At 42.5% G+C, this 15,685-nt stretch overlaps 1 protein-coding gene across 3 annotated transcripts in view; it reads left to right on the top strand.

Moving 5' to 3' along the window:
- The window catches only part of MTHFD1L (methylenetetrahydrofolate dehydrogenase (NADP+ dependent) 1 like), a 249,208-nt gene that overhangs the window by 88,748 nt on the left and 144,775 nt on the right, over positions 1–15,685 (top strand). For all 3 annotated transcript variants that reach the window (XM_023729119.1, XM_023729120.1, XM_023729121.1), the window contains exons 17-19: positions 6,210–6,286; positions 13,445–13,585; positions 14,927–14,995. In XM_023729119.1, the coding sequence (XP_023584887.1) occupies positions 6,210–6,286; positions 13,445–13,585; positions 14,927–14,995 (287 nt within the window). The remainder of the gene's footprint in view (positions 1–6,209; positions 6,287–13,444; positions 13,586–14,926; positions 14,996–15,685) is intronic.

The raw sequence follows: 15,685 nt of genomic DNA, 5'->3' as shown, positions 1-15,685 counted from the left end.
AAGAATGTTTAGATTAATTTCATGAATGCATGATTTTGTTTCTTCCCAGCCCGTGCTTCATAAGCCCACCATTTATTCCAATTACTGTTACTTTATCATGCTCTTCACTGATCCTTGCCTCCCGGTGGGGCAATCTGTGTCCTTATCTTAAAGTCAGCTTCTCCATGTAGGCTCAGTCCTATCCACGCCCCCCTCCTGCAAATATCCAAGGAAAACTACTTAATTTTCGCCTCTGTATCTCTCTTCATGGGCTTCTTGTCTCTGCATTAAAAAAAAAAAAAAACAACCTAAGTCTCCTCTTCTTTGTTCTGCTCGCTTCTTGTCTTAGTTATCTGCTGTTGTTGTTAGGTGCCGTCGAGTCGATTCCAACTCATAGCGACCTTATGTACACCAGAATGGAACACTGCCCAGTTCTGTGCCATCCTCACAATTGTTGTTTTGCTTGAGCCCATTGTTGCAACCACTGTGTCAATCCATTTCGTTGAGGGTCTTCCTCTTTTTCTCTGACCCTCTACTTTACCAAGCATGATATCCTTCTCCAGGGACTGATTTCTCTTAATAACATGTCCAAAGTATGTGAGATGTAGTCTTGCCATCCTTGCTTCTAAGGGGCATTCTGGCTGTACTTCTTCTTGGTTATCTAGCGCTGCTATAACAGAAATACCACAAGCGGATGGCTTTAACAAAGAGAAATTTATTCTCTCACAGTTTAGGAGACTAGAAGTCCAAATTCAGGGTGCCGGCTCTAGGGGAAGGCTTTCTCTCTGTGTCAGCTCTGGGGGAAGGTCCCTATCATCAATCTTCCCCTGGTCTAGGAGGTTCTCAGCACAGGGACCTCAGGTCCAAAGGACGGGCTCTGCTCCCAGCACTGCTTTCTTGATGGTAGGAGGTCCCCTGTCTCTCTGCTCAATTTTTTCTTTTATATCTCGAAAGAAATTGACTTAAGACACAGCCTAATCTTGTAGATTGAGTCCTGCCTTGTTAACATAACATCCTCTAATCTTGCCTCATTAACATCACAAAGATAGGATTTTTAACACATAGGAAAACCACATCAGATGACAAACTGATGGACAACCACACAATACTGGGAATCGTGGTCTAGCCAAGTTGACACTTTTTTTTTTTTTTTTACTGTTGTAGTTTAAGCAAAAGTTTACAATTCAAGTCAGTCTCTCATTAAAAAAAACCCCACTTGCTCTCCCTATACTGTGACAGCACACTCCTCCTTTACACCCTGATTTCCCGTGTCCGTTCAACCAGCCCCTGACCCTCTCTGCCTTCTCATGTCACCTCTGGACAGGAGCTGTGCATTTAGTCTCATGTATCTACCTGAGCTAAGAAGCACACTCTTCACGAGTATCATTTTATGTCCCACAGTCCAGTCCAATATTTGCCTGAAGAGTTGGCCTCTGGAATTGTTTTAGTTCTGGGTTGACAGAGAGTCTGGGGGCCATGCTTTCTGGGGTTCCTCCAGCCTCAGTCAGACCATTAAGTCTGGTCTTTTTACTAGAATTTGAGTTCCGCACCCCACCTTTCTCCTGCTCCATCTGGGACTCTGTTGTATTCCCTGTCAGGGTGGCAATTTGACACATATTTTTGGGGACACAATTCAATCCATGACACTTCTCTACCCACCATCCTAATTTTTTCCTTTAACTTCCATACCACTAGCTCTGAGCAGCTCTCAAATTTGCATCCTAAGTGCCACTTACTAGACAGTGCCACCAAGATAGCCCTGTAACACTTCAAATACAGCACAGATGGACTTCTCATTAACCCCTGCTGACTTCCCTGCTTTCCTCTTAGCTGTGACACCCCCTTCTCTTCTCCCACATTGCCCTCTTGAGCTGGATTTGTCGGTCGCTAACGGGTGGGACAGTAGGAAAAAGCACTACACTTGGAATCAGAAGACCTTAGTATGTGTCTCTGCCTGGCCACTAACTTATGGTACTAACGACCTTGAACAAATCACATACATTTTCTGGGCCTTGGTCCCTTTGTAAGATGGAGATGATAATATACACTTCATAGGAATAAGATACTAGCACTTGAAGAAGTCTCAGACGCTATGTAAGTGTTGTTGTTTTTAATTACCGTAGAGTCAGTTCTGACTCATAGCAACCTTATGAATAAAGTTAGGTAGGGTTAGGTGGTATGTATTCTTGATCCTTCCTGCATTGTTCTGACATCTGTCCCCCTTTTTTCTGTTTCTACCCAATCTCAAAAAATATTTATGAAATGCCTGATTTATTGAGTTACCTTGTAATAGATTTTCTTGCTTCCATTTCCACCCACCAGTTCAGTAGGTTCACATTAATACAGGCAGTCCCCAGGTAACGAGTGAGATCGGTTCCTAAGTCTGTCTTTAAATTGAATTTGTAGGTAAGTCAGAACAGGTACATACAGTTCTTATTTAGCATCAGTCAAATGTTTGTCTTAGTATATAGTATATATTTCACCTTTCCAAGCATAGGAAACACTTCCAAACTGTGCAGTGTTTTCATGAGCATCACAAAGTAGTACGTGCATTCGTTATTATAAACCATTGTATTTAACTCAAATTTTTAATATAATAGGCTTTATGGCAGTTTATTCTTAAGTATGAGTTGTCTGTAAGCTGAACATTCATAACCTGGGGACTGCCTGTACAGCTTTTTTCTTGTCACTCCCTTGCTCCGAACCTTTCAGTGGCTCTCTACATCTTGTGTGATAAAATCACCATTACATAGCTTGGCTTAGCCTCAGGACTACCACAGTGTGGCCCCAGGAACTTTCACTCCTGGTCTGCATTCTAGTCAGGGCTGTTGCCTTCTGCTCTCTGGCTCAGCCATCCCTCCCCCATCTCACTGCCTAGGTCGGTCCTTTTTTTTTTTAATTTATTTTCTTTTTTGTACTTAAGAATATACACAGCAGGACATACACCAATTCAACAAATTCTACATGTACAATTCAGTGACACAGCCCAATTCTCACCCCTTCACAAAGCTTCTGTCCTTGGAATCTGTTCAGCCAGTTCACTGTGAATTTAGTGCTTTCCCACAAGCTGAGGTGGAGAGACAAAGATCAGAGGGCTGTGTCTTGGCTCTACCGTTTATTGGCAGTGCAGCTCTCCACAGCTTCTTGCTCAGTTTGCTCATCTTTAAAATGGGGTCATAAGTGGTTGCACAACAGGATAAATAATGTTACTGACTTGTACACTTAAAAATGGTGAAAATGGTAAATGTTTTGTTATATATATTTTACTGCAATAAATTTTTTTTAATGGGGTATTAATACCAAGCTCCCTATTGGGAGGCTCCATTGAAACATGAGAACTCTTTGCAAACTCTAAAGCATCACGCCTGTGAACATTAGGAGGCATTGTGGTAACAGTTGTATTATATAGTTTTTATATGTATCTTTGTCTCCTGAACTCAATTAAAATCTCTTGGAAACTTTCAAATATATATATTTACTATAAAAGTAATAGCATTATAGGGATTTTGGACATGCTTAAAAAGATTAAGAAACATCTGACTACACTAATAAAACTACTATTACTAGTTTTGTGTGTGCGTGTGTACAGCTGTGTTTTGTGTACACCCTCTCCTAACTTATCGAAATGGTACGTTCCAAAGACCAGGTCATTATATGAAATCAGTGTTACACGAAAATGAAGGATGACCACATTAGATCACAAAATGGAGGATGACTACATCATTACATAACTGCCAAATCACATCATTACATTACTGCTAAACCACTAAGAATTATGGCCCAGCCAAGCTGACATATATCGTTAACTATCAAAGCCAGCATGATTCTCACCTCTCACCTCAGGATTCATTACTGCCGGATGTACGTCGTTAATGTGCAAAATAGTAGGATAGTAAATTTTTTACTGTTGTTGTAAATGTGAAAAGTTGGATGACAAGATAATCAATAAGTAAGGAGGAGGTATATATCTGTAATTACAATTTAGGTGTATAAATTTTATATTCTGTTATTTTGGTTTTATATCATAAGCATATTCCATTTTTATTAGCTCTTTGTTGAAATGGTAGTTTTAAATGGCCATAGAATATTCCATCCCTGGGTGGTGCAAATGGTTAACACCCTCGGCTACTAACCGAAAGGTTGGAGATTCAAGTCCACTCAGAGGCACCTTGGAAGAAAGGCCTGGCAGTCTACTTCTGAAACATTAGCCATTGAAAAACTTCTGGAGCATAGTTCTACTCTGACACACATGGGGTTGCCATGAGTCAGGTCGGCTCAATGGAAGCTGGTTTACAGAATATTCCCTTGTGGATAGACCACAGCTTACTCAATTATGCCTCTGTAATTGGACAAACCAACCTCATTTTTAATAATTGACATGAATATTTGTAGCATTTTTTTGGGAAGCCTATATATTTTCTCTAACTCTTTTTTATAATGAAGATTAAAAACACAAGTATGTCCAAAATTCAGTAGTCACCTTTTTCAATGCATCGCGAGTTTGCATTATTCTTTAAAACTTTTTTAGAGATTCACTCATGAAAGAAAAATTACACAGGTGAGAATTAAGATGCATTTTAAACCAAACATGTAAAGATACTCAAAGAAACTTCTATACAACTTGGCATTCTTCCACATCTGCTTTGGGGTTCTAACTTAGGTAGGCACCTGAAATAGGGCAGTGGACTCAGTCCGGGTTCTTAGAAGAGAAAGGCTCCATGATCTGTCTGCCCAAAGCTAGCATGCAGATTGGTTTCCCTCTGAGAAGGTAGAAAGGACTGGATTGTTCTCTGGCTGAAGTTCAATTTTAATTGAAGTATCAACTTTAAAAAATGATTCCAGATAAACATTAGCATCATATTACTGTTCAGGACAATGAAGTAAGCTATTGCTATTGACAGGTCACAGGGATCAGAAGAATTTCGAATGACATTCAATAAGTAGTTTGGTTCTGATTCCCATGAATTAATATGAGAAATAGAACTCTCCAGTAAATGAATTGAGGACATTGAATAGTAGGGTTTTATTTTTTTTAAAGCCAGCATGGACTTAGAAATGGTGTCACTGGTGTGATGAGGGAGCCCTGGTGATGCAGTGGTTAAAAGACTTCAGCTGCTAACCCAAAGGTTGGCAGTTCAAATCCACCAGCCGCTCCTTGGAAACCCTATAGGGAAGTTCTACTCTGTTCTGTAGTGTTGCTATGAGTTGGAATCAACAGGTTTTTTTTTTTGGTTTGGTGTGATGAGATTAGATACTTAGGTGATTTGGTTATCTATAGAGGAAATAAGAGTGACAGCTAGTGACAGTATTAAGAGGCTGTCCTTTTATTTTTTATATACTCTGCATGTGTCTTAAAATCATGAAGGTTTATATGTGTTTGTGTGAGTGTTGTTGGAGTATCTGTGTGAGTTTGTATCTGAGTGTGTGCATGTGTGTGTGAGGTGTGTGTATGTATATCAGAGAGAGAGTGTGTGTGAGAGAGTGAGTGTGGGCGCATATGTGTGAATGTATTATATGTAAAGAAAGACTGGCAGTAACTGGGTCCAGGAACAAAAAGTGCACAAGTTGAGTATGTTGTTAGTGTTTTGTATGTACAAGAGGAGATGACCATGTTTCATCCTCCACATGCTCATAGTTCTCAAATACTCAAATTTCCTTCACCATTTTTTGTCATTGCCATATTATATATTTAGCAAATTGGATCTAAGGGGTCACTGTGAACTTGTTATTTGAAGCCGTATAAACTATTAGTGAAGTCTGTGTCATTCTGGTTTTGTTTCCTGGTATTAGAAGTTCAGTTTTCACGAAACCAAACCTAGTTTTCACAAACAAAATCTATAACCGTGAATTCAAACAAGCAAATGAGGAAAACAAAGAAGATTGGGGCCTGCTCTAATCACAACCAGCTTCTTCTTGTGACTCACGTTTCACCCTAAGATGTCACCCCTTCAGAAATGTGTTTTGTTACTGCCTAGTCAAAAATGGCACCCCTGACCCACCACCTCCGTGACAAACTCTATCATATCACTGCTTTTATTTTCTTAAGGCAGTTCTCACTAGCTGGTGTTTTCTTGTTTATTTGACCATCCTCTGTGTCCACTCCATGGAAGCTGGACCTCATCCATGTTGTTCTCCACCGTTTCCCCAGCTCGCAGAACGGCACCAAACACACCTAGGCAGGCAACACATGTCTGTTGACTGAATAAGTAATCTGTTCTTTTCTCTTCCAGTACTGGACACAAATGACCGATTTCTACGAAAAATAACAATTGGGCAGGCAAACACGGAGAAGGGATTTTCCCGCCAGGTAGGTGGCATTGTCATCACAAGAGGGATTCTATTCTTATGTTGGCATACACAGTCCAGCCTTTTCTCTGCTTTTCTCCTTCCTCAGTCGGCAGTGGCAGTGGCCCAGTCACCATGCAGCACTGGAGAGGATGAGGGGGGGAAAATGTTCTGGTATTTTCTTACCATCCTATCCATGGGTGTTTTTAGTTGTATTACTGGGACGTTCCACTCAGTCCCTTGGATATAAATTTGTAGATATTTTATTGGAAACCCACCCATTTGTAGATATTTTATTGGAAACCCACCCAATTAATACTATATCTGCCTAACTTACAATTAATTAAAAAATGAAAATCTCAGATACATCATTCAAATTTAGTAAGCCAAAAAAGGAAAACCTAGTTATTTGGCATAACAGCCTGAGGAGTTTTTAAGGATAGTGTCTTATTTTCCAGATCCACAGAATGCAGAAGAACAATTTTGATGTCCGCCTTCATTTTAATAGGGTCTCTGTTGTGGAACAGTGGTACTTAGGGGATGTGAATTCATTCCATGATTTCTGAGCCAGATACAGGCTCTGTATTTATTTTTGGAATAAACATTATATTTTAGAACAGTTTGAGTTTTTATTAGTGAAGTAAAAACCACTTTTACTATAGTAATCAGTCCTTATCCCGAGGAGACTTTTAGACCTTTTGAAATCTTTTGAATAAAGTGAATATGGGGATTGGATCAAGAAGACAAACTAAGCATGTGCACCTTCCTTCCTTCTCCATACGGACTGCAAACAATTAATGTCCATGCTAGAAAACCAGAATCCCTTCTATAGTATTTGGAGAAGTTTCTGAAAGATAGGAGGATAGAATTAGATTGGTGGAGTGTCACAGCGGCGATGGTTGTCAAGGCAGCGGAGACAATAACCAATGCCACAACTCTTACAGAGAAGTGGGGCCAGGAGGGTCACTCTGAGGAGTCGAACCCAGCTTCAGTCCCAGGAGTTTATTTATAGTCAATACAGCAAGAAGTGAAGCAAATAACAGAACAATGGGGTTTGGGTGAATAACAGTAAGTTTCAGGCAAGGGAGGAGGAATTCAGGTAAACAAGCCAATCAGTAACGGGTTTGGAAAAACAAGTCGTGACAAGTCTCAACATGTTGGGGACAAGTCTCAACATGCTGTGCAGCATAGAGGGCTTTATACATCCATATTTTAATGGCACATATCCCCACATTTCCCCCCTTTTGTTTAGTTAATGGAATAAGAATCGAGGATTTTCACTGCTCCAACAAGTGTCTGTTAGGAGAAAGTAAAATTTTCTCTACGAGATAAAATCCAAGATTATCTCAGCTACTGTCTCCACACCTCAGTGCCCGGTGTCTTAGTGAGTCCTTGTGAGCCCAGCTATGGCTGGGGCACACTCCATATGTTTAAGGAGGAGAAGTAGCATAGCTATGAGTAACACCTGGACTTAGTCACCTAGATGGCGCCCATAGCAGGCTCTTTAAACTCACAGTGCTGGTTTTCCACCGGATACCATCTGGTTTTTCACCAGGTTGTTACTTAATGCCTGGAGTTAGTGCTCTTAGATGGCGGCCATAGCAGGCTCTTTAAACTCATGGTGCTGGTTTTCCACCGGATACCATCTGGTTCTTCACCAGGTTACTAAGTAAGAGCGATGCTCTTATCAATTGTGTAGCCGGAGTGAGCGGACTCAATGTGCCTTTCAGGTGTGTAAGACAATAGAGAATGATCTTATGAGGATAATATAATCCTCTGCACTAGTAATATCCTGATTGTTGGACCCATGGGTTTCCTCTGACTCTCATTTTGTAAGCTAAACACTAACTTTTAACATTCACTAAGATTATTATTCTTCAAGGCTCAAAGATTTATAAAGGCTCAAAGATTCATTAACAATCAAACAAGCAGTGATTTACACAGCTTCACTATTACTTGGAAGGGAATCACTAGGAAGGGCAATTTATACCTTATAACAGATTTAACAATCAAACAAACACTGATTTACACAAATTTACTATCAATTGGAAAGGAATCATCTAACTTAGAAATCTATCTATACAGAAGCATCTAACTAGGAGAAGCAGAAAATATAGAGTTTATACATAACAAATTTTCATTGGGAACTTACTGATTAACAAATTACTGATTAACAAGATAATATAGGATGACTGTTGAGAATAGATTGTCACGAGGGAAACCATAGCTAGAAACAGGCTTCCAGGTGCAAGTGGGGCACCTGCAGTTGAGAGGATATGTTCAGCTTTGGAGGAGAGGGCTTTCAGACTTCCCCATGTTACCGGTAGTGCAGATCTTTGTTGTTCAGTGTCCATCCTGGGGGAAGGGGTGATTTCAGGTCGGATGGCGGCCCTTCAGTGTTCATACCCGGGGGAAGGGGTGCCAGTGTCAGTTGCAGCTCTGGCGTCGGATCGGATGGCGGCTCCGGCAGCCGCAGCAGGGGCGGTGGCGGTGGTTCCGAGAAGGGAAGGGGCGGAGGTGCAGGGCAGAGTGCCGGCGCGCGGGGGAGCCGCAGCACAGGGTGCGTCTGGGACCCCTAGTCATGGCCGGAGCACATAGCCCCCTTTCGCCTGCCCAGAGCCTCCAGGCAGGGCCGTCCCAGGCGGCGACACCCCAGGCGACCAGGCCAGTGAGCCTGGGCAGCCGCGAGGGGAGTAGGGCGCCCACTCGCGCCGCCGCCTGCCAAGAAAGACAGGACGGACTCCAGTGTGAGAATGGCGGCGGTACCCATCAGAAGGGCGGTGGCTGTCGCTGGGTCATGATATGGTTTTACTAATTGGGCGGGAATCCAAAGTGGACCTGTAGGAGACAAAACAGCCGCATACCCTCGCCCCCAGGTTAGTAATTCTACAGGTCCTTGCCAGACAGAGGAATTTTGAAGATCTTTATAGAGGACCTGTGGGTGAGGTCAGGTGTCAGAGGGGATAAAATGTCATTCTGCAGCAGTACGACCATCTTTGGCAACCGATAAAAAGTTAAAGGTAAAGAGAGCTTTGGCAAGTCTTTCATTCTGGTCACATATTCTAGACCCATCATCTCCCCCGTTTTGTTTATTTAAGAGCTGTTTGAGAGTATGATGGGCACGTTCAATTATGGCTTGCCCTTGAGGGTTATAAGGAATGCCAGTGGTATGAAGAATATCCCAAGTGGCACAAAATTCTTGAAATTTAGCAGAAGTATACGCAGGACCATTATCAGTTTTAAGAGCTCGGGGACATCCCATAGTTGCAATGGCTTGGGTGAAATGATGACAGGCATGGGTAGAACGTTCTCCAGAAAGGGCTGTAGCATAGAGAAACCCAGAATATATTAGCCCAATGAAAGCCTTTACCACAGCAGGGACACTGTGCCTTTAAGAGAGCTAAAACAGCCCGACAGTCAGCATTAGCATTTTCACAAGCAAGCTGGAGACAAAGAACTTCAGCTGCTTGTTGATTGTCTGCCTGTCCAGAAATGGCAGATTCAATTAAAAGCAGAAGTTGGGTAAGGGCCTCTTCTGACACCTTAAGCTTAGAGGCCTTTAACAATCCCAACAACTGGGTTTTGTGTTGACGCTGTTCAGGAGAAAGAGAATTCCCCATAGCAAGGAGGAATAGGAAAATGAAGAAAAGAATGATAGGAAAGCTCCTGGCCTGAAGCCTGAAATCCCTTGGGAGCGGTCAGGAAAGTCCTGCCGCTCTGGGGCTAAAGCAGCCTGATCTGAGAGCGTTTGGGAAAATTCCGCCGGCGGAAAAACCCCACCGCTCTCGGGCTGTGCCTTTAAACAGCCTGAAACGAACATCCAATACTCACCACCTGAAGGGATTGAGTGCGAGGGGTCTACAGTTCCCTCACACGGGGCACCATCTGTCGCAGCGGCGACGGTTGTCGGGGCAGCGGAGACAATAACCAATGCCACAACTCTTACAGAGAAATGGGGCCAGGAGGGTCACTCTGAGGAGTCGAACCTCAGCTTCAGTCCCAGGAGTTTATTTATAGTCAGTACAGCAAGCAGTGAAGCAAATAACAGAACAATGGGCTTTGGGTGAATAACAATAAGTTTCGGGCAAGGGAGGGGGAATTCAGGTAAACAAGCCAATCAGTAATCGGTTTGGGAAAACAAGTCGTGACAAGTCTCAACATGTTGGGGACAAGTCTCAACATGCTGTGCAGCATAGAGGCCGTTATACATCCATATTTTAATGGCACATATCCCCACAGTGGAGAAAAGCCAAAATAGAGAGATTTGGGGGGCTCTAAATTTAGACCCTTTAGGACTGAGTAGAACTGCTCTATAGGGTTTCCAAGGAGTGGCTGGTGGATTCGAACTGCTGACCTTTTGGTTAGTAGCCAAGCTCTTACCCACTGTGCCACCAAGGCTCCTCAGACACTCTAGATATCCTATTTCTCAGAAATAGGAGAGGACCCACACAACCCTTGAGGTCAGGGGTTGGTGGGCTCCCAAGCAGTGGGCAGATGGGCACCTTCCCATAACACCCATGTGTAGCCAGCCTGCAGGTGCATTTGTCTCAGGTTGGACCTGGTGTGGGTGCTAGGAACAGTGCACACTACACTGCACCGCTTAGGGTGCCCTCTCACACCACAGTCACAGATTGGTCGATTTATTATGTTATGGCTCTTGTCTGACAGATGTCAGTAAGAAGTGTTTTCTTCTAAGAGAACTAGTAGATTGTGACACTTTCTTAAGGGATGGGCAGCTTTGTCTCATTTGCACAGAGAGCACCCTAAGGAGTAGCAGTGGCCATTGAAGTGAGGACGTGTTTTCATGTCAGTAAAGATAGATCTATATCTTGGTGCAAACGATTAAACACTTGACTACTAGCCGAAAGGTTGCTGGTTTGAACCCACCCACCACAGGCACCTCAGAAGACAGACCTGGCAATCTGCTTCCATAAGGTCACAGCCTTGAAAACCCTACAGAGCAGTTCTGCTTGCCCATGTGGTGTCGATATGAGTCAGAATTGACTGGACAATAACTAACAACAACATATCATCGCTTTTAGTGGCTACATATGATCTCATCTGGTTAGATGTACCATAACCAATTCAACCAGTCCCCTGTTCATGCATATTTAGGGTGTTTACAGTGGTGGACTATCACAAGTAAGCTGTAGTGAACATACACATATATGAGTAGATAATTTTCTGATAATATTCTAAGGACAATTTCCCAGATGTGTAATTGCAGAACCAATAAGGCTGCAAATTTTAAATGTTGATGTATGTTTCCACATTAACCTTTCAGAAAAGTTACGTCACTTCACATTCTTGCCAACATTGTATATTGTCATTTGTTGAAATCGTGATAATTTGATAAGCAATAAAAAATCGTATCTCACTTGAACCCTCAAATGATTTTGAAAGATTTTATTTGCAAAACAGTGAGCAGCCTTCTAATATGTATGTCATTCAGTCAATAAAATTAATGACGATATTTTAAATTGACCCAATTTGTTTCATTTTTAGTGTTGCTCAAGATGCAGAATTTTGAACTTGTAACCATTACAAATGAAGAACTTATATATGGATTATAAATTCTACTTTTTGTTTTTATAGTTAACATTTCAAGAATAGTTCTAATTTCATGTTTTGTATAGAAGGGCTCAATATTTTTAGTCACTGATTTTACATGCACTGTTTATAATGGAATAGTAGTATAGAGAATCCTAAGTATTAGACAATGAAAAAATAATTATGTTTGGAATGGGTTGTACTGAGAACGTAATAATTAAATATAGGCGTATTTGACTTCCAGGCAATATTTTTCACTAAATCAACGACTAACGAGATCTCGACCAGGAAGTAGCCAGAAAGCCTCTTATTTCCTTACTTGTTAGTGGTGGAAATGGATAATAAAATGTCTCATAAGGAGATCCCAATAAGGCACAGCCATTTCTCTCTCTGTAGCTTGAACTTGTCTAGCTCACACTCTCCCTTGGGAAGAAGGGATTAAACTGGAGCCTAATGAAGTGGTTTTGTCCAAAGAAATTCTCCTAGTGGCTGAATTCTGAGCAGGAGGAAGTACGCATTCCCTGTGTCTCATTTAGATTCTCTTGGACTTTATACAACTTGGAGTCTGAGTCGGGTGGATGGGAGTCCTAGGAATATTTCACAGAAAGTAGCTATTCTCTAGCTTTCTTTCCTGAAACTTTCAAGGTCTGATGTGGTCATACCCTCCCTCACGGGTAGCTGAAAATTGAAGATGTGCCACCATTTGACTTGGTGGATTACTCTAGGCAGGTTGTCCTCACTGCTGTGTTGCAATGTAACTCTAGGAAACTGGCATAGGACGCAGTGGGGTGAGGAAGCCAGCAGAACTGTCTTCGTCCACTGTCTGCTCCTCATATCTTTGCTAGAAAGACAAATGAGGCCTCCTTGACAGACTGATTAATAGCATAGAGCTAATTGGTAGGCTCTTCCGTTGCTTAGTCAATGTGTATTGAGAGCCTGCTGTGTCTGAGGCACGTGGAGTCCCTGGGTGATTCAAATGGTTAATGCGCTCAGCTGCTAAACTAAAGGTTGGAGGTTCGAGTCCTCCCAGAGAACCTTGGAAGAAAGATTTGATGGTCTATTTCCCAGAAACTCAGCCGTTGAAAACCCTGTGGTGCACAGTTCTACTCTGACACACATGGGGTTGCCATAAGTTGGAGTCGACTCAATGGCAACTGGTTTGCTGGGTTTTTGGTTTTTTTATTTTGATGCTTCAGTTATAGCTCTGATGCTAAGGATTCGGAAGGGAAACTTCACGAAATGGTCCCTGCCTTCACTGGCACTTACAGTCCAGTGGTGTAGACCCACATGACACAGACAGTCTCATAAATAATTAATAACAAGTTTGAGATATGCTACAAAAGCAAGCCACATAGTACCATAAACAGGTACAACAGGAGACCTAAGCAAACTGAGTCCTGCTCAGCGGAATAAAGTGGAAAAGAGTGCAGGAAGCTGGGTGGCCGCCCCAGAGGTCAACCAGCACAGGACCATGCATAAGGTAGACGCTTAGAAGACTGTGGGTACGAGAATACCCATTGAGGATATAGATTCTGGCTCTCCATGACTGGTTGTTGAAATTGAGCTCCCTGTTGGAGTGGCCTCCAGGTGGCGCTGTTGCTGAGCAATGCCTGTGCTTTGGCTGCTTTAGGCGCAGTTTGACATTGCCGTGGCCAGCGAGATCATGGCAGTGCTGGCCCTGACCGACAGCCTCAAGGACATGAAGGAGCGGCTGGGACGAATGGTGGTGGCCAGTGACAAAAATGGGCAGCCTGTGACTGCAGAAGATTTGGTGCGTATGTCCAATCAAAGGCTCCAGTGAGCTTTCCATCCTTTTCTTTGGTAATGAGAAGAATGAAGATTTTCTTCCTGTTATTAGTCTACACAATGGGGGTTCAGAGAGTTTCTGCACACACAGGGCTTCTTGCACAAGCCTGTTTCCCTTACAGCTTCGTAATGTTCTCACAGGTATTTATAATGTGCTTGTACTTGGCTACAACCAAACACATGGAATTTATTCCATAAGCTTTTCACCTTTCATTGCCTGCTCTTCTTTTCTGCCTGTGGTAGTGGGGGGGATCTCCCTGCAGCTAGTGGCTTTTAAAACAGAGCCATCTAAGTGGCTTCAGCTTCAGTCTAGATGGAGAGCTAGCTTGAGAGGCAGGAAACTAGAAGCCCTTCAAATGCAGCAGTGTTTTGAGCACCTTCTGTAGCTGTAGGGTAAGAGGCTTAGAGAAGGTAGGAAACAAGAATCGGTGCTTTTAGATACATCCCTTTACCTCTCTTATTCCTGCTCTGTAAATAGCTGTTTCAGCTCTTCATCTTATTTCTTTGGGTAACACTAAGGCCTCTCATAATGAAAAACTGATGTACATGATTGCCAGAAAATACTTTGAAGTGGATTGATTGAAAGGTCTGATTTATGGAAAGCCTCTTAAACACCATCAAGGAAGGTTCTGGGAACAGAAAAATGACTGCTACTCCCGTCTTAGTTACCTAGTGATGCTATAACGAAAATAATACAAGTGGGTGGCTTTAATAAACAGAAATTTGTTTTCTCACAATTAGGGAGGGGGCTAGAAGTCTTGAGTTCAGGGTGCTGGCTCTAGGGGAAGGCTTTCTCTCTCTGTCAGCTCTAGAGGAAAGTCTTTGTCTCTTTTCAGCTTCTGTTCCTCAGTTCCTTGGTGATCTTGTGGCTTGGCATCTATCTTCCCCCCATCTCTGCCTGCCTAATCTGCTCCATTTTGTATCTCAAAAGAGATTGACTCAAGACACACCCCACACTAATACTACCTCATTAACATAACAAAGAAAACCCATTCCCAAGTGGGATTATAACCACAGGTGTAGGGATTCGGATATACAGCACATATTTTTGGGGAACACAATTCAGTTGATGATATCCCCCATCATTCTTCACATGTGAGAATGGCTAACACCCATTCCAGGCTCTGGTGGGGGAGAGCTGGACCGAGGCCACAGTACTGTGTCATGTATAGCCCAGAAGTGACAGCAGCCTGGGACCCCTGGAGTGCCCAGCTAGGAAGCAGGCTAGTGAGAAAACAGCCAAGGCATTAACCCAGAGCTTGGGTGATCTTCTTTCACCAACATAAATGTTTTTTCTCTCCTTTAGGGAGTGACAGGTGCTTTGACAGTTTTGATGAAAGATGCGATAAAACCAAATCTGATGCAGACCCTAGAAGTAAGTGCTTTTCTTTTTATTTGTTTACAGTATTTGTTTTAATTGGATTACCTATGTGTGCCCATGAGGATGTGAATATTCATAGCCAGTACTGGCCAGGCAAGAAGCATCACAATAGCTTCCTGGTCATGTAAAAAAGAAAAAAAGTTGGAAGTCTATATAAAGATTCTCTGATATGATTCACATTTTGGCTAATCAAACACTTACTGGCCAGAGTGGCAATTGAGAAAGTCGTACCTATCTAATATTTCAGTAGGTTGTGCATGCTCTACTGCGTTTTTACATTAGGAGAGTATTATTTTTGTTCATAACTTGCCCTGCTCTTGTCTTCATTGAACTTTAATATTTTCATCAAAATACCTTTATTTTAATCTAGTTTTCTAGTCACTATTCATACTCATTTGATTTGGTAATTGTCTAATCTCTTCCTCCTATCCTAGCTGATGAGACCTCAGAATTTGGGCTGAAATAGAGGGCATGTATCTGGGGGTTGGTTGAGGAAAAAGACAAGCGGGAGGAGGAGAGCGTAGGGACTGGGGAAGACAGTGTCCTGGTAAGTGTTTTAACAATCAACTCTGGGGCGGGGATTTTTTGGAGCATTTGCCAATTTCCATGGTGTAAATATTCCTGCTGTGGCCAGTTTCTGGCTTGTTTCCAGATGTCGCTGAGCCCAGAGTTGGGAGAAACGCA

Source organism: Trichechus manatus, unplaced genomic scaffold (assembly GCF_000243295.1).
Source record: "Trichechus manatus latirostris isolate Lorelei unplaced genomic scaffold, TriManLat1.0 scaffold00002, whole genome shotgun sequence".
Lineage (NCBI taxonomy): Eukaryota > Metazoa > Chordata > Mammalia > Sirenia > Trichechidae > Trichechus > Trichechus manatus.
This window is presented reverse-complemented; position numbering and strand designations above follow the sequence as displayed.